The sequence below is a fragment of the Tinamus guttatus genome, unplaced genomic scaffold (genome assembly GCF_059628265.1).
Source record: "Tinamus guttatus ecotype Peru unplaced genomic scaffold, ASM5962826v1 Tinamus_guttatus_pri_ptg000035l, whole genome shotgun sequence".
Taxonomy (NCBI): domain Eukaryota; kingdom Metazoa; phylum Chordata; class Aves; order Tinamiformes; family Tinamidae; genus Tinamus; species Tinamus guttatus.
Window position 1 is genome coordinate 5,063 of NW_028288569.1, and position 26,462 is coordinate 31,524.

Here is a 26,462-nt window from a genome sequence, read left to right on the forward strand (position 1 = left end):
TAAAGACATTACAAAAGTTTTATTTCACATATACCAAATAGGATAGGTTAAGTTACCTCTTCTTCAAGCTTGAATGTTCCAGACTCTGTGTACCTCGTAATATCTGCCTTTGTACCTTTCTCAAGCCACACGTATGTCTGAGTGTAACACCTGCTACCTCTGTTAGTTCCTCTCTAGAACAGATTCAAAAGGTGTTTTAATTAGGATTATGAGGCAGAGAAAAACATGGACAGCTTCAACATACCAGTGACTAACTTCTAAAGGACTGGCAAATTAAGCAAGTACCTCATTTTCTATAAGAACTGAGATGTGGTGATAGCAAACCCAGATAAGAAAAAAAAAAGTTTAAGTGGATATATGGGCTTTCCTAGTTGCTTTAAAGTCCCTCTGCAATGCAATGCAAATCTGTCACTCGGTAATGACAGCACTCCAGACACAATGTCTTTTCTTGAAACTTAATTTTGTTTAGCTAAAGTAACTACAAACAGGAAAGCCTGGTTAGGACAGTGAGGTCCTTCCTTGATCTCACCTCCTCTTCTGTAAATCTAGTTTTGTCACAGAACCTTCTTACAGTGCTCCAACATTCTTCTGGGCTGCCATTGTTTTTTTCCTACAATGCTTAATTCTGGGTTTAGATCCTCACCTCAATTTTCACCATTTTATCATAAGCAGACAACTTCCTCCTCTTCCGTATCTTGCCAAGACACTGCCTTCCTTTGAAACAGGGTGCCAAGGAAGTTAGGAGAGAAAAAGAGAGGACCATATTCTTTACCTTAACCTATTTAACTAGCTTCAAATTTGCAAAGCCAGATGTCCTGTGTAACAAAATCCCAAGAATTTTAAAGCAAATCATCTCAATATGTATTTCAAGAAGGCCCATTTAGAGCGGTTCACTGTTTTTGTTCACATGTACCTTTTTTCCATCCTGTTTGGTAGAGATGACTTCTCTTCTCCAGCCCCGAGAATGTAAAGTGACCAAGAAACCTGAAAAGAGCTACGGATTCTACCTGCGCATTGAAAAAGACACGGCAGGGCATCTCATCCGAAACGTAGAAAAGGACAGTCCAGCTGAAAAGGCCGGCTTGAAGGACGGAGACAGAGTCCTCAGGGTTAATGGTGTGTTTGTAGACAAGGAGGAACACGCACAGGTACACCTCAGTTTAATCTGGGATTCACAACAGTCCCTCATGGCCCACTGTCACCAGGGGAAGTTTTCTTTTCCATTTTTTTAATGTCAGTTATAGCTAGGAAATCCAAGATGTGAGTCAACTGCTGTTGTTATCTCCCTGCATCCGTCATTATCCACCGCAGGCATTAAATGTCTTTGATGCACCTTCAAAGTGCAGAAGTAGAGGGATGAGATACCAACAAGAGTTGACAGCGCCCAGGCTGATACTGCAGCCCTTTGGGGGTGGAGGCCTCTAGGTCAATCACTCTTGCCCTACTTGTTATTTGACCTTGTCCACTACAGGTGGTGGAGATAATCAAGAAGAGTGGGAATTCTGTTGTATTCTTTGTTCTGGATGAAGACTCCTACCAAAAGGCAAGAAAGGAGGGAGTGAACTTGGAAGAGTTGGGTCAAAAGGTGTCAACAGAACAGCAGCAGGAGCAGCAGGCCCCACCGCTCAAGGCCAATGGAGCCCTCCCTGCAGCTCCGCAACCTCGGCTCTGCTACCTGGTGAAGGAAAGCAGTGGCTACGGCTTCTCCTTGAAAACCACAGAAGGTGAGAGCTTGGGCAGGAGGGAATACAGTAAAGATACGACAGCAGGGAAGGGGACAATGCAGTTAACTAAGTGCCCTTGCTGACAGAAGGGAAGTGAAAGGAGGCAAGATGGGTTCAGCCCTCTAGCGCCCATTTCCATAGAGCAGCTTCCAGTTTCCTTCTTCTTACATGGTGGAGAAAGTAAATGCAGAAAACTGGATAAAAAGAGGAAGTTATTTTCTGCTTGTTGTTTAAGATGACTTCTGCAGCCCCTTCTTGTATACTGTATACTGCAGTATACTTCTTGTATACTGCATATATACTCCAACTGCTGCATCCATATTGCTTTGGGAAGCAGTACACAGGTCTCTAGAGACAGCTAGGGAGGAAAAAAAGGGGGGAGGGGGGAAACAAGTGTGGGTTTTTTTTTTTTTTGACTTGCTGCTTATTCCATTTAGAAAGCAAGAAATCTTCTTCCACACATACCTTTCCTCCAGTGCTATGCAAAAGCATATGGACATCTCTCAGAAATTTTCAGCTCTAAGAAGGTATTTCAGAGTTGAATACAAATTTTAAGACCAATCCTGGAAGCCTGCCGGACACAGGCAATTCTGAAACACATGTAGCAGCAGCAAAAGCAGCTTCCCCACTTCAAACTGCCCTTTCCCCATCCCCCCCAATCTTTGTCAGCTGTCTTAATCCATCCCTTAGGCACTCTCAGGAGAGAAACAAATGATAATTTGAGCTGTTTATATTGGAAAAAAATGCCTCTTCCCCCAACAGGAGTGATTTTTTTCAGGACAGGATAGGGCACACAGGTGCGTGTCTATGTGGAAGGTTTGTGGTGCCACTGTATTCTGTGCATAAACAGAGATCCAGATCCTCTAAGAATAGCAGGACTGAATTCCATTAGCCAGCAAAATCTAGGCGTATTACATTGACTTGCCCTGTGTAACGAGTTTTCCCATCTCTTTTAGGACAAAAGGGGTTGTTCATAGTAGAGATATCATCTCAAGGAGCAGCTGCAAAGGCTGGTGTCAAAAATAACGATCGCCTGATTGAAATAAATGGAAAAAATGTGGAAAACAACAAACATGAGGAAGTGGTGGAAAAGGTATTTGTACACCAAGCCAAGTCCCTTTCTGTTCTGGCCCATTTTCACACACAAACAAGCTAATAGGGCTACTGATAGGCCAGGTCTGGCTGGTTTGAACACTTGAGCAAGTCTTGAAAGTCTCTGTGTATCATCAGTTCTGCACAGTACCCTGCTTCTATTGCTCTATTGTCATGCAGCCTCGTGAACAGTCTCTGAAAGAATATTGCCATCAAGACAGACCACAACTTAAATACTATAACTACACTGTTGTCAGGAATCCTATTACATAAATCATGTCTTGTTCCTAGAAACCCTGAAGATAACTCTTGATGGAAAGAAGGAAAGTCATCAAATGTGGCTTTCAGTGCAGGAAGAGGGGGAACTTTCTAATGATGCAGTTAGCTGGGAACAGGGAAGATTAATGTTTCCAAACAGTAGTCCCTTATTCCTGTTGAGGAATGCAAGGTTAATGAAAATTATGTAAGTAACTTCACTACCTGGCCTCAGCTTCAAAGAGCATTGCTGGTGAGGCTTCAGCTTTCCCCAGCACTGGCACTGTTAAAATGCAGTCAGCGTTGAAAAGATTTCAAAGTGTCCCGAGAGCAGCAGCACATACTCCAGCACTAGAGTAACACCATTCAGTATATGCTAACAATGATAGAACTGTGCAACATCTGTGTTCTGTTGAGCTGCTGTAACATCAACTGCAGAGTGATAGAACGTAAGGTGTGCATTAGGTTAGAAGCCTAGAATCAGACACCAAGCAGACCAAAAAAAAAAAAAGGAAGTAACAAAGAGTGACAAGAAGTTAGTGGGATTGTGGTATTTTAATGCCAAGTTACCCATTTGATTGTTGTTACCGTAACCCAAAACAGTGATGCAGATGTCTCATGTTTATATTGTAGAGCTTTAGATCTAGAGCAGAGCCAAGCACTACTTACCGATTACTCACTCGGTTTTACTGGCACTGTTTGCCACCTTCATGACTGGTAACCGTGGCACAACACTACAGCTAATTCTCTAGAGACCAGGAAAACAGTAAGTAGGACAGGAAATTCCCGCAGCCATATAGCGGATCACACGTGCCCAAGATCTGGCCATGCTCCAAGTTCCTAACTGAAATCAGTTCTTTAGTAGATTGGCCTAGACCTTGAGGCTCATTTATCAACAGCACCTACCCAATTGTCCATCAGTGCACCCATAACTGTAATCATCTATGATTCCACTTGATGTTGAAGGGACAACATCTGAGACTGTAAATGTTCTGATGCAGGTAAAGTCATCTGGAAACCACATTATGTTTCTACTTTCTGATGAAGAAACGGACCAATATTACAGAAGTCAAAAGATGGTACTGAGCAAGGAGAGTGCCAGCCTAAAATTGCTTCCCCTCAAGCCACGACTTATCGAGCTCCCGAAAGGAACAAACGGTTATGGCTTTTACCTACAAATGGAACAAAATACTGGTGGTAAGAACTAAGCCAACAACAGGTGCTGTATAGTTTCTTCCTGCATAGGCTTTGCAGACCTTATTCGGCATGTCTGGCTTCTTCTGCTAACCTTTGAGAAATTATTTATAGTCCTGCTTGCAATAGGACTACATCAGGGAAATGGTCTCAACTTGGTGCGGGTTGGAAAATTAGCCTTTATCATCAGAAATGTCTATAAACTTCCCAGCCATACTCATTCACAAACTACTACTTCCTTCCTTCCTTCTGATCTTAGATCACATAATCAAGGATGTTGATTCTGGGAGCGCAGCAGCCAAAGCAGGTCTCAAAGACAAGGATATCTTAGTGGCTGTCAATGGTGAACAAGTGGAGGCTCTGGACCACGGACAAGTAGTGGAAAAGATCAAGCAGTCAGAGGAGAAAATAACACTCTTGGTAGTAGATAAGGAGACTGACGCCATGTATAAACTGGTAAGGAAATGCAGGCTACTGCTAGGAATTGATAATTCATCATTCAAAAGAGACACATAAGCATCAATGAAATGGCCACTCTGCTCTGACTGGAACTTCTTCAGCTGGCACGAAATGCCTAAAGCATTTGAAACGTCTAAAATACACCCAAGCAACAATCCTTGCATTTTTACAGCATGTCACTAAATATCCCAAGTTTTTGGCCTGTTCACAAGTTTCATACACACTACTGAAACAATTCCAAATTTGAACACACCAAAGGTAAGTTTAAGACAGCAAAACAAGAGCTACGTAACTACTTGCAAATTAAATAGGTAACAAAACTCCTGTCTCACACAGATCAACATCGTAAGTTTTGCCTTTTAATTTCTGGCTGAAGGGTTCTTCATCACAGCTTAATTCCTAGGCATAAGATTTCAAACAAAACGTGATTAACATGAAAGTCTAATAAAGCTTTCATAAGTTTATATATACACACACACACACACACACACAAGCTTTTCTTTGTTATTGTTTTATTTTCAGGCTCAAATTTCTCCCTCTTCATACTACCACAAAGTACAAGATCCATCTCCAGCTAAAACAGAAGAAAGAGTGGAATTGAACACTGAGCAGAAAATGGACAAGCCAAGGATCTGCAAAATGGTGAAAGGGCCTAATGGATTTGGCTTCAGTTTAAATATGATTAAGAACAAACCTGGACTGTTCATCAGTGAGGTAATAACACAGGATAAGAAACAAGAGGAAGCTTGGATAGTCAAACAGCCTCCTTGTCAGGCACTTAAACCAAAAATTGAATTGTCAATTTGGCTTTAATGATTATATTGTAGGACCAGGTAAAATACTAAGAGGTAAAAAATGAACACCGAAAGAAAAAAAAAAGTTTTTTACTAGTTCCTAAAGAATTTGCAAAATGTATGAAGTGTAGTAAACTTAATGTTACCAGACATGAATCGACAAATAATAATAAAATTAATTTTCCACCTGATCTCAATGATTCCCCTAGGCCACACTTTTAAAATGAAAGCCTTAACAACAAGGATCTTAAAACTAAATTTCATGGGTTCCACTTTAATTACATTAAATCCTGTTGCCTCTCCCAATTCATTTCTTCCTGTCCCATGATGATATCTTCCTTCTCCCACGCTGACTTTGCTATATTGTAACAAAAGTAGTTAATACTAGATTCTAGATAAACACTAGTTGTTAATGCATTTTCTCAAGTTTTGTGCTAATGCCAGTTGGAACTTGCCTTTCAGGTACAAAACGGTGGGCCAGCTGACATAGCTGGTCTGAAAGATAACGACTTTTTGGTAGAAGTGAATGGGGTGAATGTGAGGGATGAACCCTATGAACAAGTGGTGAAGAGAGTAAAGGATAGTGGTGAGGAATTAACAGTACTGGTGTGCAGCAAAGATGCTTATGAACACCTCCAGCATCAGAAGAGTCACGTTACTGCAGCTACAGCAGATCCAACCTGCAACACTTCTGAACCTCCTGCTTACACGGAAGACCCACCAGCAGAGCCAGAGAGAACCTCAAAAGAGCCAAGAGAAAGAGTGAGTAATACTACATTGACCAGGTTTTAAGGGTTCATCCAGAGGATGGGGAAAGAACTTGTTTTCAGCTAGTATGTCTACCTGAGCTACGATCTTTAGCTGGATCTTTACTTTTCACAAAATCAGTCCGTGTTACTAACAGAAAAGCTGGGGTCTTGATAGCCACGAACAATTCTTCTTTTCCCCACACGTAATACAGGTGGGTATCTTTAATGCAAGATTAAAGCACAAGAAAGAATGCGCACAAAAGATTTTGCGCACCACAGTAATCCAAACAAGGTAATTCTTAATTAAGATGGAAAATGGGCAAGACACTCCTTAAAATGCTTAAGTACACCAAAGACCATGAAATGCTTTTGGGGAAACTAGATGAAATAGATGATTTTGTAGAAGGAACAACAACTGACAGGTTAAAACAAATGTTCTAACAAACATGCTAATTTGAAGTATTTTGTTCATATTATGCCACTAGAAAGAATCTGAAGTCAGATTCTTCACCCTGACACAAGTCAGAAGAGAAACAAGGTATTTCTTCTTGAACCAGTCATTTTGACCCCTTTTTTTTCAACTTTTTTTTCTTCCCTACTGCAGAGAGACAGGGAAGAACAAAACTAATATTGTGGCTATTCATTTTTCATGATGACGTGTGCAGATGCCTAACTACAAGTTTTCTCAAAAGTTTCCTAGTCATCAGTTTGAGTTTTGGAGATCTGAAGTTAGTCCCCCTTCTGTGTGCAAATTCAGCAGATTCCATAATTAAACCAAAACAAGAAGACCTTATCATACAATTTTTATATGTATGGTAAACTTAATCAAAAAAAATGCTACAGCAACAAAATCATATTTGCCGGCTCATTCTCCCATGCAAACAGGTACATGATTAGAACTGATTAAAGCAGAAGTTCATAACACTGCAGAGTACCAAGTATGTTTAACAAGCTGAAAATAATCAGAATGTATTTGTTACTCCTATGCAGGCAAGTTCATCCTCCTCTTTGCAATCAAATGCCTCAACAAGAGCAGACAGTGACAACAGCGATGACACTCAGTTGTGAGAAGACAAACTATCCCAAGAACACATAAATCTCCCAAATCCCTTTACTTCATTCTTTTCTACTACACATCCTGGAACTAAGCTATTCCTAGGACCTGCAAGGGGGTACAATCTTTTGCTGAAATTCAACTGCCTGAAATAAACACTTCAATGTAACTTGTAGTCATTTACACACCACAATTGTACATCACTGCCTTTCTGCCTTGTAAAGTAAGCAGCCACTTCTTTCTATAAAGGCTTAAATAACTAGAGGTATACACTTAAATCTGCTGCCACAGAGAGAGGAACCACGTTTCATAAATCTTTAAGTGTTTTAGCCTTTTAAAGACAAGCTCTTAAATACAGAGCAACTGACTTCTCCCCATCTCCCAAGAGAAGCAGTTCTCCTAATCAAAGTTCATCAACTCAATCTCTGTGGTGACTTACATGCTGTATTGATTGCAGTACAACTGCTGTGATGCACCACAGGCCAATGTACTATGTGCATTACATTACGCTCCTTCACTTACATTACAGAAGATTTGTTTCTCCCTCTCCCTGCCAAAGCCTTACACTAATTTCACAATTGACAATTCAAAACCTTTAAATGCAATTCTCTCTGCATATAGTTATGGAACACAGTAGTTACAATAGTGTATGTAATTTAGAGTCATGCTTTGCCTGACTCCAAGCCAGCCACATCGTCTTCAACACGACATAAATGGCTCTGTAACACTGCTACTGTATGCTTTGCCTCCTTGTTGTACACCAAAACCAATGCTGAAATAAATTGTTGAGAGTGGCCACTTATTTTTCCCAGGTCTTACCCTTGCCTCCTATGATTTATGTTCCAGAACAATTTTAAAACAAACAAACAAAGAAGTGGCTCCGGGAAGCTACAAGTTCAAGTCACATGAGGAAAATTTACTTCTATGCCTTGAATTATGTCAAATGGGGATATGGGCTACTGTAGAAGAACACACAAGTTGTGGAGAATACTAATTTATAGCATATAAAGTCAGCAAGGAATAGTTGTGACTTCTCTGACTTCACACTGAGCAGTAATTCAAGGCCTTAATTCCATTTATACAGGGAAAGGAAACAAGCGGACACTCAGCAACAAAAGGCTAAGCTCCAATTCTTACAGACACTAGATACTAGTGATGCACACCTCCCTCCAGCTTCTTTTCATTTCCCTCTTGCCAGGCAGAAAACCCTAGCCATTTTATAGCTCACTTCCAGACAAACCTTTGAGATAGACACAAAATAATGACACTCATGAGATATTACAAAAAGCTTATTTAATTCCACAGACTTAGGCATTCAACAGTAGAATCACCACCCTCTGAACTCCAGTTATGATTTGCTTTTCAAAAGGAAATCACATTTACTGAGTGCCTTCTATAATGATGTTCTACCAAATGTAGAGGTTTCCCCTCAGACAACCCACTGTGCATGTTCCAATCCACCAAGATTCTGCTGCACCAAGGACTGCCCTTATTCCTTTGGTGTCAGAACTATCTGCCATTCAGCACTTGCATCCCTTCTCCTTCGAGCTGTGGCACCTCAGCAAGGTGAGCCACGGGGCTTGGTGAAGACGTGTGTGGAAGTTCAAAGAGCCAGTCACACTGCTGGAACACACACAACTGTCTTGTCTACAAGTTTTGCTGCCCACAGGAGTTGCAACAGTCCAGCAGGAAGGACAGAGAGCAGTGGGTGACTGCAGTCCTTGTTTAGAGAGCCATGTGCTTCTCTGGGGCTTGTTTGTGTGCCAAGTAGAGGAAGAGGATGCTGGAGAGGGCACTAACTAGGAATATCACATCAAACCAGCGATGATAGAAGTTGAACTGGAGCTCTCCCAGGACTTCTGTAATGATAGTGCGATACTCTAGGGGCATGCTCATGCGGATCAGGAGCACTGATGAGACAAAGTACATACCCTGCAATTTAAAAACAGAAGACAACACTCGTTTCACAGTTGGATCGGGGGATAAGGAGGGTTAGCGTACAGACTATTATCTACACGTGCACATGCACACAAATATGTGTGGCCACGGTCTTGGGTACCCACCATTATCTGTGCTAAGAGCAGAACAATAACATTGGAGGACTTGCTGCTGGAAATGGCATAGAAGAACTACAAAGACAAAAGAAAAGAAAAAGAAAAAAAATGTACTGAAAATAGGCAGTCAGAGGAACAAAATGTTCCCTAGGAGAGCATGAAAGGAACATGTCTGTCAATACTTTTTGATTAAAGATAAACATATATATCAATATCTATGTACCAATATACACAACAATGATTAAGCTAAGGTCAACAAAAGATAGGTCAACACATAATGACTCATATATACCTATTGACATTTGATGTTTTTCCAGATCTACATAAAGAACGAGTAGTTGAAACGAGGCAATCTAAATGCTTCCAATCATTCTCTCATCAACTTTCCTAAAATGCCCTGACTACAGTATCATTTTGCTCCTTTGCTTACATTTAACATCCCATCTAACATCTACTACTCTTCCCAGCAACATAGCAGTAGACACTAAGTGGTGAAAATACAGCGCAGAAGATAATTTTTCCCTTTCCTTCCTCTGCAAGAATTTACATTAATATATTCAAAAAAAAAATTCCAAATGCATACTGAAAGTTTATATGATATTTGCCTTGTTTAAACATAAAAACCCCTAACAGCTTTTCCAGCCCACAACCAAACAAAAGTCCTGCCTAAACATACCTTTGTAAGTGTGATTAACAAGCCTCTGATAGAGGTGACAATGATTATTCCAACAAGGATAAAGGAAATGTGCTGAGACCAGAATTTGACCTGTATCAACAAGAAGAATACAGTTAAATCTCTAAGGCTAGCCTCATTTGCACACATTGTATAGCTGATAGTTCTTCATCATCTTTGTATTTATTACTGTATAGATATCCATTGTAGGCAGGTTTATATAACAAGCTTTAAAAAAAAGTAACTACTTTAAACATACATGAGAAAAACATTCATTTATACAGATCACGTTCACAGAAATGTAGTTAAAAAAGACCAAATAGACATCTGTGTGTAAAGGCAAAGTTAATTACTCTGTAGATAAACATACTAAAATAAGCAAGCTCACTAATGTGTTTCCACATGCCCAAAACAAACAGATCATTGCTTCTTTGGCTAGATCGAATTAATCTTTCAGCATATTAGCAGTATAAAAGCAAAGTTCACAATGCATTTTCTCATCCTCCTCAAAGGTGGATTCTTAAAGCTCTACCATTCCCTCACAGTCTGGGACATGCACTTATCTAAATAAGTCAGAAATTTCTGAAAGGAGTATAAGAATTAATAAATTCTCACATCAAACTGGATCCCCAGATAATTCACAGTGATCTCAATCCCTCTTGTGACCGGATCTGTCTTCCCAACACGATCAAACACAATATTGATGGTTGCCTACAAAACATATTTACATAAAACAAAACAAAAGTATAGATCACTTCTGAGATACACATATCACCCTTGCTTTGTTTCAACACACATCTCCTTTGCTTTGTTTAAACACAAAGAGAGGGTTTTTTTTGGATAATCTAAGATTTTCAAAATGCACAAAGATGATGCTTGGTCTAAGGCTCTACACAGAAAGAGAGATGCAGAGATTTATTCCACCCAAATGTGTTTTAGTCAGAATTTCCAGAAGCAGAATTTTTAGGAAACTTTAACATTACTAGATGCAGTGCATGAGCAGCATAGTCTAAGCAAGATGTGCCATCTACATCTACATACAACAAACATTTACATACCATGAAGATTTTCCAGACACAATAGATGGAGAAAAAATAACCCAAAAAATTGAAGTATTTTCCCTGGAAAGTTTTGGAGTACTCAATTCTCTCCTGGAGATAAAAGAGTGGTGGGGGAGAAATAGAACACACACACAAATATTATTTGCAGCTTAATCCAAAACACAAAATCATACATTTTAAAGAAGCCTCATTAATAGTAACCTCAACTTTATCTTTCTGCAGTTCTTTTAATTCTGAATGGCCTTAGAGGCATGGGGCTTGCCCCCAGCGCACATCTGAACTGAAGGAAACTGCCATCTAGATTCCAAAGTCAAAAAACAAATTCTCACTTCAGTGTATCATAGCATTTCAGTATTGCCTGCTGAACAGCTTGGCAACGTCCTGTTACAAACATCCCCTTCTCAACTACAGTGGCCTCTAAAACCCATCTGGGCAGTGACTGTGCTTGGTACCTTTGTTGCATGCAGGTCAGCGGTTTCCAGAAAAAGCTGCCGACTCAGCTCTTCTAGGGCATCCACTTCTTGCTGAATAAGGGACAGATCTGGCAAACCAGCACAGTCAAAGCTACAATGCGTCACAAGTTCTTAATTATACACGAAACACCCCAGCCTCCCCGCAGAGGGCCACATTTAGTGGTTTGACCCCTTTTTTGATCCGGTCTTGGAGCTTTTTGCTTATACGAAAGAAATCTTGAAGATATGCCTATTCCACAAGACTCTATTTTAAGAATGTAGGGAACACAGTGTCACTAATCAAGCTCCTTATTCCTTTGCCCAAGGAACACACTGCAGAACGGAACCAGAGCTCTCAAAGAATAACTGCTCTGCTTTTATCAGTGCCCTTTGTTACTGGTATGCATCATGTGTCACTCTCACACCATCTTCATAACTGAAACTGACGGGTAACTACCCCAAGAGATCACTGATTGTTATGGAGAACCCAGTCAAATAACCAAATCTGGGATTTAACAGCTAGTGAGAAAGAAGGAGGGGAAGAAGAGTTCTCAGCCTTAAATATACAAACTGCACATTTCAGGTGGCCTGGCAGCAACCGTTGATAGGGAACAGTAAGATACAGAAATACAGACTTTCTGCTATCCCATTCACAGACTCCTTCTACCCCATTCACATGAGCAGAACAAGGTCTGTTCACTGTATGTATGAACCTTTTTGTGCTATAGGACAAGGGGGTCAAGCTACAACACGAGAAAAATTCAGTTGGTCTACAAGTTGCTTCCCTTCTCCTTCTTCAGGCTTTCCAACACGGCCAAGAAGCAAGCAATAGCCAGGAAATATTGTTCCAGCAACTCAGCCATGCTGCTGTCTTGCTTAAGTATCCCACAGCCTATTCCTCCTGGAAAGGTGTATTTCATGTTTGCACCAAAACACACATGTAGTCCACTCACATGACTATAGGATACATCAGAATAGAAAACTCTCCCACTTCAATCATGTGACGGGACAGTCCTTTTCACTACAACACATCAACTGTTTCATTACAACACCTCTCTCCTGCAAACTGCTATATTCCTCAATATGGTCATGCAAAAGCACATTCACAGGGAAGGGCTGTGGCACATGACTCTTGAGAGGCTCCCAGAGATCCCAAAAGTGCAGAGAGCTGGGTGCTGGAAGGCTGACTTCCTGCAAGACATTACGACCTGCTGCTTAGGCTGCTGAAACATGTTAGAACACAAATGCCTCGTAACTGACCTCCCTAATGCTTTTCCTTTCAACACAGAGCAAGCTGGGGCCACCTCCCAAGGCAGGTGCCAGCATGCAGATGAAGGATACTTTCACTGCCTGCAACGGATGTTGTAACACTTTTTATCATTCCCCAGAAGCCAGTGGGTTTGTTGTGCACTTCTCCTCTTTGGAACATTGTTCTGTGAGCCACTGCTATCCTGAAAGAACAGAAAACACAGATATTTTTTAAGAATGAAATATTTATTTTACTAACAAACAACCTCCCTTCCTTAAAAGGCACTGTTCAACTAAATACGTTACAGACAGACACCCTGATTCCCCCCCACGTTTTTTTCTCCAAGCACTAATCTTGCTTCACAACATTGACCCGACCGGCCCTGGCATACAGTCCCGATCTAATCAAGCAAGCTAGCAGACACTTCAGTGAGAGCCCTTCGAAAAGTCCCATCCAGTGCCCTTTAAAGGGAGTCAAATGCAACTACAAGTGAGTATTCCAACAGCTTCCTGAGGCATGAGCCACTCTCCCCCAACACACGACCTGGCTATCTCCAGTTCAGGAGGCTCCTCACACTCCTCGCCCCCTTGCACCCCTCTTTCTGGCTGCACAGCCGCCTGCTCCGCGGAGCTGCAGGCACTGAGCGAGCGCAGCGGCACTTTGATCCGCTGCCTGCCGCTCCTTGCTGCACTCCGTGCCCAGCCCTCACAGGGCAGACACACTAATCTGTTAGAGGATGGAGCCACCAGACATCTCAGGCGACGTGAGCGTGACCCCCAGCACCCGCTACAGTGCGGCAGCAGCTGCACGTCGTCCCTCGCGCTCTCGTGTGCGCGGCAGCCTCATCCCCACGAGCTTCCGGCCTCGTTACCTTGCGCTCCTCCCCTCTGAAATCTGTGAACCAATTCCCCGCTCCTAGGCAGAAAACTAGTCCGGGGATTGTCAAGGCAAGCTGCAGTTTGCCTCTGTTTAGAGCCTTTTTTGTAGCTGCAGCCAATACTGCTCCATTTGGCACGCCGCTCTCTTCAAGGTTGCTGATAACCAGCGTAATAATAATAAAAAAGATCATCCTCCCTTGCACCGAGCAAGAGAAGCCCCCTTGAGGCACCCCACACAGCACACATTAGAGCACATAAGCCCACAGATTAGAAACAGCAGGGTTCTTAAAATGATTTAATTCTTCCTGATAGCTGCCAAATAGAAGCAAGAACTGCATTTTTATCCTTGCCTTCTTCACACTACCCGATTTACACACTCCATCCCAAGTGATCCACAGCACTGCAGTAAAATGCAGCTACATCAAGGTGAAATGCAAGGTTATATGTAGCCTAGGATACGAAAGCAAACCTTTTCTTCTTAGAAGTGACAGGGATATCTACACTCACATGTAGTTAGGAACCTCACAGAAGGGATTTGAAAGCAAAACTACATACTTTGCCTGTGCATATCTCTTTCAGATGGGCTGAGTTGACCCTATTTAAATATAAAACAAAATAAAGCTGTGGTGTCACAGAATATAGGGCTTTCAAACTTGAGGCTTAGTTGTCTAGTGTCAGCAAAGGTGAGTATAAAGAACCTGCCAACCTTAAAGCTGAATTTTCATAAGGCTGTATGTGAATTCACTCAGAAAGTAGAGCACATAATGCAGATAACTCATGTGCAAAAGGTATCAGGGAAAACAATTTTCAAATACTATCTCTTACTGACAAGAAACTCAGTAAGAACAAAGGTTTCTATGAGAAAAACATCAAGATCAGCAAAGGAAATAGAAAGGTTTACACTCTATTACCTTCTAATCCTTGTGTGCACTGAAAGACTGGAGTTAACATCAGCAGTACTGAAAAAGTGGCCAACTAGAAGCTGACAATTTACAGAACCTTAGCGTTTACCCTGCACAATAAAATACTGGTGCTCCCACTTGTCCTGCCAGATAATGTGCACTGCATCTAGACTGATACAAATCTAACTTCTTAAGCTCTGCTCTATATGAGCAGGTAGTCCAACTAAGCAAGCTGTTGCTCGTTCTCAAAGCAAAAAGAGAACAAAATCCACAAAATTTAAGCTTCTACTACTTTTTGCACATTTTCTGAGACTACATAAGCCCCAGGTGTGAGCCCCAACCACTCTTATTTCTATCCTAGTAGGATCCTCCCAAAGGCAGTGTCCAAAAACTGCGTACAAAACATAAGAGCACACAGAACCCAAAGCAGCACTGTACATTAACTTTACAATTCCACAGCCAATATTTTTGTATGGAGATGATATTATATTAAATCTCTCTCCTTAAATAAATTCTCTGACTACTTATCATCTTATGCCTCACAACAAATTTGATCACCACTTAAACACACTCACATTTCAAACCAGGAGAAAAAAGATTTGCTATAATGACATTTAGTCCACTTGCTAGCACGGATTAGCAGATACACATGCTAGAGAGTTATTCAGCAAGGTTACACTACCTAAAAGCTCTCTTGTAATATATTAAAAGCTCCAATTAAAACACTGGTGTGACAAAATAATATTTTGGCATTTACTGCAAGAATTCAGTGTCAGGCAGACAAACCTCTGAAGCAACTACAGTAATTGCATTTATTCAGTACAAGTGGTGTGAAATATGTAGTTTGTGATAGAACACAAAAATCTTTTCGACGTAAATGCAATCACATCGTTTCTGAGAGCAGCTTTTTTACTTAGGGCACGTGGGACAAGCTAAACCAACGAATGAAGAGCTCTCATGGCATAGACGGGCGCTGCACTACATTCAACCACACTGTAATTTCCGCACAACTTAACTAATGTAAAACCTGCCAGTAGCAAGGATGGAAGTGTTTCCATGCCCGTTCATTGTCCTGCTTCATTTTGACCAGGAAACAAAGGATCCACAGAGCACAAGAGAGTTCATTACGTATGAACCAGTTGCTGTACTGACACTGACAGTGAGAGAGTTAACTGTGGTAGTTTAAGGAAGGAACATCTATTCATTTGGAGAGAATGGGATTCATTTTACTGACTAGTCAGTCAAGCTGCCATCGCAGAGTTAAAATTTGTCTAACCAGTGTCACCGCAGTAAGAAATGATGCTAGTTAGGGCACAAGTCTGGGGAAAAAAAAATAATAAGTTGTGTACCAGATCACAAACAACTGCCAGAATAAAACGCCACAGTTCCAACCCAATTCAGTCACCTGCTTCACTGGAATATGTTGGCCTCACAGCTAAGACTCTTGATAATTCCCAGACCACTTTAAACTGTACTGACTCCAGGCCTCAAAATAAATCATTTCATGCTTCTACTGCCTTCTTACCTTTTTTTCTTGCTAACAATCATGTCCATAGTTTGAAGGAGGCGGCGCTCCAAAGCCAGAATATCTGCATCCGTCACATTCCTGCAAAGTGAAGACAGTCTGTTAGGGCTGCTATCCCATTTCAGGGCAAAATTGCAAATGCCCAATTAAACAAAAAGGAAAAGAGGTACGTATATGAGGAGGATGCATGTCCACAATTAAACAATTCTAGCACGCAGGCAAAGCAACAACAATGCCCACTGGGAGCATGGGGAAAAGAAATTCACTGCCAAATCCCTGTAAATGGTAAAATCACATTTTCGAAAAACTCTTGATTCAAAGCAACTGAAGAAGATTAATAGCTAGCAGAAAGGTGGACAAAATATTTCACGAGGCTGCACTTACCTAAGAAAGTAGGACATATAAGTATATGGACAGTTGACAGCACCAAATCCTGACAGCAAAGCCATGAGTGTCACCCCAATCACGCCCACACGGCTGATGAGCTGCTCTATAGACAGGATTCCTGAGAGGAAAAACACAGTGTCAAGTGATCAGTTGCTCTTTTTGGTCAGCTCCACACTTTGGTGCCTTCACAGAGCAACAAACTCACGTAGCTCCTAATGAAGGTGACTGCTTTCCCACCTCAGTGATTGCAAGCAATAAGAAGTAAGTATTGGCAAGGGCTACAAAAAGAAAGAGGTGGAATGCCTCCCACAGAAAGCATGCTACCAGGCTGCAAAACAGGGATGGGAAATTCAAGATAAGAAGTCGAAGAGAAATTTGGAGGGGCTAACACTTGCCTTGCACTTCTAAGATTAGTGACTGGACTTTCCTGAGGAAGGCATATGGACCATCTACCAGTTACTATAATATTAGGTTATCTTTCATAAAGCCACTTCTGCAATAATCAGAAACTTGTTTGTTACCAAACAAGTTACTCCTGGCCCAAAGCTGTCTGGGCCTTAGAGAGGAAGCTCCAGTAACACTGATGATTAGGAATGACCCCTCCAGATCGGATTCAACCAGTGCTCATAGGACAACAGTGTTACGATAGCAAAGGAAGTTTTTGCTGCTCCCAGATGTTCAATTCATTTACAGATGGAACAGAGGCTTTTGGAGTATTGCATGTAAGCATCAAGTGAACTTTAAAAACACATATTCACGTATGTGTATTCACACATGTATATTCACATAATAGTTGCTCAAACACCAGGCCTACGCTGTCACCAGTTCCAAGGACTGAGGTCGCATTCATCCCTCCCAGCCATTTAATCCAGACCTCAGCTCATCTTCGCAGGATACAGTGCCATGTGCTATTAAACATCTCTCATTTTTTAGGGAGCTGGTTATGGAGCAGCTGCCACACGCAGCACATTTGTAGCTTAAATGACTGCAAAGTTGAGGTGGCCAAGCGCCAAGCCGCATTTCATGCTTCAGAGAAGGGGAATAAATGATGAAAACAAGGCAAAAGGACTTCACAAAGGGAGACTGAGACACCCAGTCATGTGCACTTGCATAGAGATTTACAGCAGCTACAGAATGTGCCACAATATACTGGCCTTTTGCCTCACACACGGCCAGACAGCAGCAGTTAAAACAGAGGTGCTTCAAAACGACACTTCATTCCACTGCTTAAAGTAATGCTCCCCCATAATACTCACAACATCCCTACACTTGTAATCAGATACAAGAAATGAATGTTTTATAAACTCAGATGAAGGGTGAGGGCTTTACTTGGCAACTAGCAACTATCTGAGTAAAGGATTCCCTTCTCCCCACTAAGGGCTCCCAAACTCAGGCATACAAAGTCTTGCTAAACATACGGCAGTCACCTAGGGCCCCAGGCTTGGAGTCTTGACTTGTTGCCGCAGCCAGCATCCCCAAGCGAAGCACCCTCCTGACACAGGGTGACCGACTCCCAGAGCACATGCTTAAAGCAGACAAGCTAGTCAGAATATGCCCCCGCGGTAGCCAGCTTGATGCTACTGTGCATCAAGATCAGCAGGATGGGACACACTAGCAGAGACACCACAGAACGAGGGGCTCGTTCAGCAGAGCTTCCTGTAGTGCCTCCCTCCACAACAGGATCCTGAACTGGCCTGGCCAGTACATGCAAGACACCAGTAATCCAGCACATGCAAGACACCAGCAATCCACTGTACCAGGGGAAAAAGAAGTTTATTTTGCTCTAATATTCCGATCTTAAGGATTCTATGATTCTAAAGAGGATTACGCAAACTCCACAGCTAAATTCTCTTTGGGGTATTATATTCTGCCAACTGAAGCTCATTCTAGAGTGACACACACTCTAGTCTCTCAGAAAAGTTTCAGGTTCCCAGATAAGAGGAGAAGCAGATCCTATGGCAGTTGGTTTGCTTCAATTTTTCTCTTATAGACAAGTACAGAAAAAGTAGTTTCTCAGAGATCTTCAGTTAGCTACCAACACAAACAGATATTTTCACCAATTTGAATAAAAACTGAATTGGAAAACTGAACTTCCACAGCAGAGAACAATACGCAATTCTCCAATGCAGGAGATAAGGCAAACATAAGTTACATAGGTAACATAGGTGACACATAGCTCAATTCTACAGTATTATAAAACATACTAAGTCCCAAAAAACTCAGTAGAGTTACGCACATACTACCAACCTCTGCCGGATCCAAACTAACCCAGGCCCATTAAAGTATCTTTACATTACAAATACCTTTAGCGTTCAAGAGGGCAACACAGAGATACCCAAGCTAATTTTGTTTATGAATGGCTTGAGTCCAGCAGTACTTATCAACTACATTCTCGTGCCACGCAGTTGTATTGCTTCCGGACTCTCCAAGTATCTGAAACTAACCCAAGTTAATATGCACTGCCAGGCACGTTGCTGCCTCTCCTGTTTGTCCCCCGGCACGTTTTGTCTCCTGGGCAAAAATCTATGGCTAGCTGATACAATTTTGGTTGCAAAAGAAGGTAAATAGAAGAGGTACATTTCTGACAGACAGAGATCGTTAAAGAAATGTCAATTTTCTTCTTATGCAACTCTGCTATAGCCTTCAAGAAACAATGTGTAGTAAGAATGGTGAACAACTTTTAATTACAAAACATCATACATTTTTATGACCACCTTTAATCTCCACAGTATGTTGTGCTCTTATACCCTAGGCTGACTGACTTCCTTAAGGTTTTCCTGTGGTAGGGGAAGAGAACCCAGGTTCCCAAGTAACCTAATTACCCAAGTAATTTGGGTGTATCCAGCCATTTCTGTCTGCCTGACAACTTTGGTTTCCAGATTTTCAGAGCAGACTCAGTTGCAAACAGCTGCTTTCCACAATCTCAACTGTAGGGTTGAGACAACAGCACCAAAGAAACAGCAAGATAACACAACTGACTTTCAGGAGGGAATGAAACTCACCATGTTTTGGGCTGAGTATGGGAAATGGATCCCCCAACTTCCAGAAGAAATACATGAATGTCAGCCACAGTACACAAGCAAAAAGCAGTTTCTGTCTGTGCACTGATGGAGAGAAGAAAAGTATTTTAAAGAAGTTCTTCCTTCAGAGTTTCCTTCAAGGTTGAAAAATCACCGTGTTTGCCTCAAGGCTGCTGCGAGTACAGGTGAGCAAAACAGATGTCACCTGACAGAGCTCACTTCTTACAGAACTCACTATTTGATGGACGTCACCTTTTATTAAGGGATAACACAGAGCTACCCAACCTTGAAAAATGCAAGGGCTTTTCACCAAGATAGTATGAAGAGTGCTGTACTATGGAGTTGCTCTGTTGCATCTTTGTTGTGCAACCCTGAACATGACAAGGAAATTTCATCTTCTTGTCAAAACTAAACATTTAGTATGCTCAATCTCAACACCTAAGCTTAATACAAAGGAGAGAAAAGCATCAGTAACTCAAAGTGAATATTACTACACAGAAGAGGCCTTATCCAGACAGCAGTCAGCAAAAGAGCATGGGCAGTTTTCTGAGCTTCTCTGCCTATTTCTTCTGTCCCTTGGCAGAAGGGCACAGCCTTGCCAAGGGTTCCAAGGTTTGGCTGCGAGCTTAAGAATGCAAGGACCAAATTCCAATAACATTACTCAAAAGCACTCATATTTCTCAAAACCCAGAAAAGCAGCATATATTGATATCAGGTAGAGTATCTCCTGACTGCTCAATAAACAGTTAAAGCATTAAGCTTTAGGAGTTGTACAGTCAGAACAAATCAGAGGTAAATAGAATGGGTGGTAGATAAGGGAATGATGAAACACAAAAAGTTACTTTTCCCTTTTATGCATAAAGTTAACAGCCCCCATGAATAAAGCAATTACTCACATAATCTGATGTTGCTCACAACAAAGTAGCCAATGTAGAAAGGTACCATGAAGACCAGGATGAGCAAAATGACAAAGAGATTGAGTTTCCAGTGAAAATAACGAGAGCTAAAACAAAGTCAAAATAGTACTCAACATACAATCAATATACAACAAATTTCTCTTAAAGGTAATTACATCCTAATGACATGCTTCCAAATACATCAAGCACCTGATAACATTAGCCTCATATCAGAATATTTTTATTGTGGATTTTTGTTTTTAAGTATGATACAGAGCTCAAAAATGTGTATTTAAAAAGTAATGACTACCCAAAAAAGCCATAGCAGGCTATTTTATAAAACACTATATGTTCTAGTCATTAATATTGGCTGCAATACATGACTCATTTGATGTACTGTTCATCTAGGTGAACATTAAATCAAAATCAGTGATCAGCAATAATTTATTTGGAATTTAGTTGCCGAGTAAGAAAAGTTTAATTCAAATTGAAAAGATGAAAAGAATTTAAGCACTCCCAACTTGACATGCTTCATTTCCAAGAGAATTATATCAAGCATAAGGCATTACATAGCAAGAGTTTAAATATGCATATATATATATGAAAGTATATATGTGAAAACATCCCAATTTTTTGAAATATTAGTCAATATTTCTCTGATCAAAAAAGATTGACCAAATTCAAAACTAATTCATCCGGGTTGAATTTATTTTTCAGGCGGTTTTAATGTTAGGCTGGCTTTTTAATTTAAAAAAAAGTCCCATCCACAAAACCAATACACATTCCATTTATGCCTTGGAAAAACAAACAACCAAGCAAAAGCTTCTGAGGATCATCCCTATCACTTCTTGCTAGATAAGTTGGAGATAGACATTATTGATGTCCATCCCTGTAGTAAAAAGTACAAAGACATTCTCCTCAGTGATCTCTCTGGCTGCAAGCTCCACAGATTAGTAACACACTGTCTGAACTAACATTACCTTTTATCAGTTTTTAACTTCTTCCCTTTCAATTCCTTTGACTGCTCTCTTATTCCAGTATGACTAGAGAAGATAAATAGGAAATCCAACCAACCTCTGCATGTTTCTGTTCTGTCTTCTCTTTCCTACTGATTTCTGAAGCAGGCAGTTTTTAACATCCTCTTTATATAAAAACCCTCACCCCACGTCAAGGGAGAATGTGCCTTTGATTCACAAATACTGTATTATTAGAGAAGTACAGTTTTTACTCCACAATTACCTTCACATCTTATTCTCTGCTTTGACCACTACAGAAAAATTAGTGCTTGTAGTCCTTAACATCTGAAAAGTGCTCTTCAGTGTGATCAAAAGCTTAACAAAACTCCCATAAGCGAAATCATCTTTTCATTTCATAAATGGGGAAAGTCAAAGGCTAAAGCCTCGGCCTAAAGTCCTGGACCACGTTAAGAGCAACTACATGGGAAAATCAGAAGCTTCTGGCTTCCAGTCTCATGTTTTGTTCAATAAACGAAGCCTGCTGCTCCAGTGTCATCACTGAGACATTGACAATTCTCCCCACACAATTTCCATGCCCAGTGATTAACCTCTCTTCTTTTGGAGGCTGGGCTGAAGCTGCTGCAGAACACGTGACAGGTTCATCCTCTGCTGAGCTCGCACACTCACCTGCTATTCAGCACTCCCAAAATCTCAAAGATTATGAGTTCAAACATGGTACAAGAGAAGGCGAAAGTCACGGAGAAGATCACCTGCACAACATACTGCCGCACCTGCAGGGGAGTAAACAAGACAGAGACAGTGGTCACTTCTGTTCAAAGAACAGCAGCCAGGTAAGCCCTATGTAAAGACAACAAACCACAAGGTACAGCAGCAAACAAACAATTGGATCTCTTGCTTAAAGCCACCTTGTCCCTCATCAAAATGGAAATAAACCAAGAGCCCGCCAGAAACCAGAAGGGTTAGCATTCCATTGATTGCAGCTATCATCACTCTTAACACAGGCCTTACCCACAAGATCTCTAAAGCACACGGCACAGTACAGCAACCTGGCTAACAACGAACTGCTGCTAACACAGCTCTGCAATCCCAGCCACAGAATTAAAAACATGGCCAAAAATGGAACATGACAGAAAACTGAATTCGGTCTGAATTTGGTTTTCACTTATCTCTGGCCTAGACTATCTTCCCTCATATCCCTTTTGATGTAAGGAAACATGGCACTTTTACCCCATCCGATTCCCACAAACAATTCAGCCAGAATAAACACACTTCTCCAAGTTTAAATGTAACCATTATTTTGTCTCAGAAATTTTATAGTTATATAAGGCAAGTTTATTAAAGCAGAATTACCCCTCTCCTTCTCCACCTGATTTTTATTTAACAGTAGCCTACACAGCAACTTTCACCATGGCCCCAGAAAACAATTTTCCCAGGTACCTAAGAGTCTTTTAAGTGTAAACACAAGAGGAAATGAAAAAGTAAACTATATGACAAAGAGAAATAAGATAACAGAGCTTAAAGAAAAAAATATGCTCAGAAGCATTTTTAAAATGCTGCAATAATTGGAGTAATCTTTAAGATAAGAAATTGTAATGAAAGGACCCTTCTCACCTCATAATCCTTGAAGAGCTGGCGCATGAAGAATAGCCACCCAAATCCGAAGAAGAGCACCTGCATAAGAGATAAAGCAGTTGGCATTTGTACCCAGCAACCTGCAAAATATGAGGCTGCTTTACTACTGTCTGTACATGAAAGAAACAGAAGGAATAGAGGTGGGCCAAAGTACCCAATCCCCACAGAAGGTCAAACTTGCCATTATGCTATGGAGAGAAGAATATATATTAAAATATTCAAGTGCAGTGGACATGGAAGCTTCTGGCCCTGTCAAAGACCCAAAGAAGAGATCCTATTTCTATATTCTCAAATCTCTAATATGGAGAAAAAAAAAAAGCTTACTGTTTTACAGGAAATACAGAAAAAAAAAAGCAGAAAACATACTTGGATGTTTCCAGTGCACACATCTTCTAGGCATACACAGATATTAAAAAATATCTGATATTTCCCTAAGACTAAAGGTGCATTTGATTTTTCCAGAGATGTCTAAATACTGAGCCTGGTTACATTCTCACATAACTTTTTACACTTTGAAATTGCTTTTCATAGAAAGAGAGACAAATTAAGAAACATGATCAAAATTCCTAGTTACCCATACACAGCTAGGAAATGTCCTTTGATTGTCAAGCCTTCGAAAGAGAGCTACTAGTATTACTTGGAAGACTGAAGAAGAGGTGTAATATTTAAAGGAACGTAAGCAAAGAAGAGAATTTGGATCTTAAGTGTGTGTGTATATATATATGTATATATGTAAGTATGTATGTATGTATGTATGTATTTTAAAGGTTACTTTGATGTATTGTATTTCAAAAAGTATGGAACAGTATTTCTATCCAGAGCACATGGAAAATGCCCGAGCACTCTGTCCCCAACATGGGAGTCACTGTGGGCGATTCCACCATGCATGCCCAGTAACTGTGGCTCTCAGCAGTGGTAGAGATGACAGAAGACAATTTACAGAGCAGGAACATCTGGAAGCCTAGGGAAGGAAGGCTAGTGATACATTACAGATAGCAGAACTTGGTCAGTGAGAACTTCAGACTTTAGAGGAATCAATAGCAAAAGAAAATGATAAGACATTCCATAAATCTTCTATCTACTGGCCAGAAGTCACAGAAGTATGATAGGCAAGTGATATTTACACAGAATAAATTCAGATCCATCAGCTGGAAGGAGGAAAAAGAAGAGTACTTTTTCAAAAGAAATTTTTAAAAAATGTTAAGAAAGACACTAAGAGAGAGCCAAGTACATTAACAACACAGGATATTATACATGAATATCAGAGCTTCATTCTGTTAGGGGCTGTACAAAAGCATGGAAAGACATTGTATTAAGAGATAACACCCTAAGACACAGCAGGTGAATGTGACATGTTCATGAAAAAAAAAGTAGTGTTTGACAATTATATGTAGCAGTTTATAGATCCAAGTTGATACTTCTGAAGATGACTGGAAGATGAAAAGCTGCCATCATAAATGAAAGAAAAGCAATTAGAGAAGTTAGATCCTGCAATGCAAAGCAAACAATGGGAAAGCTTTTGTTTGGAAGAACCATTACCAGTATCAAAGCTACTCTCAAATTGAACAGCTGAGCACAAAATAGCACTTAGAAGCAAAAAAACAAATCATTCACAAGTAGAAGGAAACTGCACTTCTAAGAAACATCCAAAAGATCTCCTGAAAACCTCCAGGGAAACCACACAGGAATGCAGGCTGCACCCTGTACAAGACAAGAAAATACTGTTAGGAGAGGAAAGGCCACATTTGCTCATCCCACTTCTCCTGGTTACACAGCACAGCTTTCCCACCAGCTCTGAAGCTTATCAAATCCCTCTGAGATCCAGTTCAGCCCACCTACTTGGCAGAAAAATGAATAGTGAAGACAGCATGAAGGGAGTGTGACCAGGCCGTAAAGCACACGTGAAGAGTTCCCTTCTTGGCCACAGCAAGGAGCAGGACCCCTTCAGATGCCCGAGGGCCAGATGCAAAAAAAGAGTCTTCAGATGCCACTTAATGGGGTAGCAATGAGGTGGGGAAGGCTAGGGAGAACATTATATGCAAAGAGTGGTAATGAAGAAGGACAACGTGTTTCCACTCACACAAGAATTGACAGTTTCAAGGGCGGTGAGTCCACAACGTGCTTTGTCTACAACGATACACACTGGATGACCCAGTACTGCGAGATTTTAATTTAATTAAGCGTGCCTAAATCCAAGGCCAGCCGCAAGATAATGGGGACGAGAGACGGGAAGAGCCACGGGCCGGCAGCGGGGACTGCGGGCCAAACCGCCGCCTTTCCAGCGCCCCCCGCGGCCTCCTCGCCAGGGCGGCCCCGGCCCCGGCCCCGGCCCGCCGCCCCGCGCGCATGCGCAGGCCCCGCCCGGCGCCGCAGCTCCCGCTCTCACCGGGGCCGGGAGCCGCCTCTCCCCGGCCTCGCGGCGGGCCCGGGCCGCGGCGGCAGGAGGAGCAGGAGGAGGAAGACGGTACCTGGGAGGTCACCATGATGCTGGAGTCGATGAGGAAACTCATGGCGGTGGCCGGCCGCTCGCCCGCACCGCTTCCGGGTTCGGGAAGCCCTGACGTCACCGGTCGCCCCGCCCCCGGGGGAGGGGCGGGGACGGTAACCGCCTGGCGGCCGTTGGGAATAACCGCCTGGCGGCGGCCGTTAGCGCCGGCCGCCTGCGCTTCCCCTGCCCGCTTCGTTGCTGTCCTGAGGGCGGTGCAATACGGCATCGTCTCCTGCTCGCCTGCGCTCACTCCTTTTGCCCTGAGAGGGGCGAAGCCCGCCGAAGGGGCCGCTCTCGGGAGGCTGTGGCCGGTTTGCCGCGCCCTGGCAGTGCGTTGTAGAGAAGGGGTTAAATGCCAAAGGCGGCGTGCAGGGGGAGGCCCGGTCGCTGGGATTTACTGCAGTGGGCAGGGTGCTGAGCGGGGGCACTGGAGGAAACCTGGTCCGTTTTCCTGGCCGCTGTCAAAGCTCTTGACAGATGGCGTGTATCTGGCCGTAGAAAGTGTGCAGACAAACAAGAGGCCAAGGGAAAAGGAGTCACCGCCAGCCAGGGGCAAGGAGCTGACCGGCTGAAGACTCAAAGAGCATTTGGCCATTTTCCCAGTGTTTTGACACCTTTGTGAGAGACACGGAGTGGAGGAGTCGGGCATAGGGCAACTGCCCCAGACGCATTTTGCATTTTGCATTTTGCCACGTAGGGTCGGGGGGGGTTCTGCGGAGCTGCTGCCAGCGACCTGTCTCCGGTGCCCTTTCCAGCCTCCCTCTGTGTCACCAAGCCAGGCTGGTGAGGCTTTTCGGGCCAGGCGACAATAACATGTCAAGGAACAGGGCCAAAAGGGATGTAAAAGCTCAAACAGGGAATTTCCTGAAGCTTATCGGCGTAAAACCCAATCCTTCATGTCCCAATCATGCACTCATTTGAACTTAATAGTGTCTGTATCTGTCACG

At 42.0% G+C, this 26,462-nt stretch overlaps 2 protein-coding genes across 3 annotated transcripts; one reads left to right on the plus strand and one right to left on the minus strand.

Moving 5' to 3' along the window:
* The first annotated feature begins 920 nt into the window (after positions 1 to 920).
* Positions 921 to 7,494, plus strand: PDZK1 (PDZ domain containing 1). The gene is made up of 8 exons (XM_088533110.1): positions 921 to 1,148; positions 1,472 to 1,724; positions 2,681 to 2,817; positions 4,073 to 4,268; positions 4,525 to 4,721; positions 5,247 to 5,438; positions 5,981 to 6,280; positions 7,258 to 7,494. The coding sequence occupies exons 1-8, from the start codon at positions 939 to 941 to the stop codon at positions 7,333 to 7,335; spliced, it is 1,563 nt and encodes a 520-aa protein (XP_088389236.1). The 5' UTR covers positions 921 to 938; the 3' UTR covers positions 7,336 to 7,494.
* Positions 7,495 to 8,597: 1,103 nt separating this feature from the next.
* On the minus strand, positions 8,598 to 25,567 carry GPHRB (golgi pH regulator B). Of its 2 annotated transcripts, XM_088533121.1 has the most exons (14): positions 25,496 to 25,567; positions 23,007 to 23,066; positions 22,062 to 22,165; positions 20,419 to 20,525; positions 19,505 to 19,606; positions 16,500 to 16,620; positions 16,116 to 16,196; positions 12,903 to 13,012; positions 11,562 to 11,650; positions 11,107 to 11,199; positions 10,664 to 10,759; positions 10,052 to 10,141; positions 9,385 to 9,450; positions 8,598 to 9,253 (listed from the first exon to the last, which is right to left on the minus strand). In XM_088533121.1, the coding sequence occupies exons 1-14, from the start codon at positions 25,535 to 25,537 to the stop codon at positions 9,047 to 9,049; spliced, it is 1,368 nt and encodes a 455-aa protein (XP_088389247.1). In that variant the 5' UTR covers positions 25,538 to 25,567; the 3' UTR covers positions 8,598 to 9,046. The 2 variants fall into 2 exon arrangements, with proteins under 2 accessions (XP_088389247.1, XP_088389254.1); XM_088533128.1 differs by lacking the exon at positions 22,062 to 22,165 and having other exon boundaries at positions 25,496 to 25,513.
* Between the last annotated feature and the right edge of the window lie 895 nt (positions 25,568 to 26,462).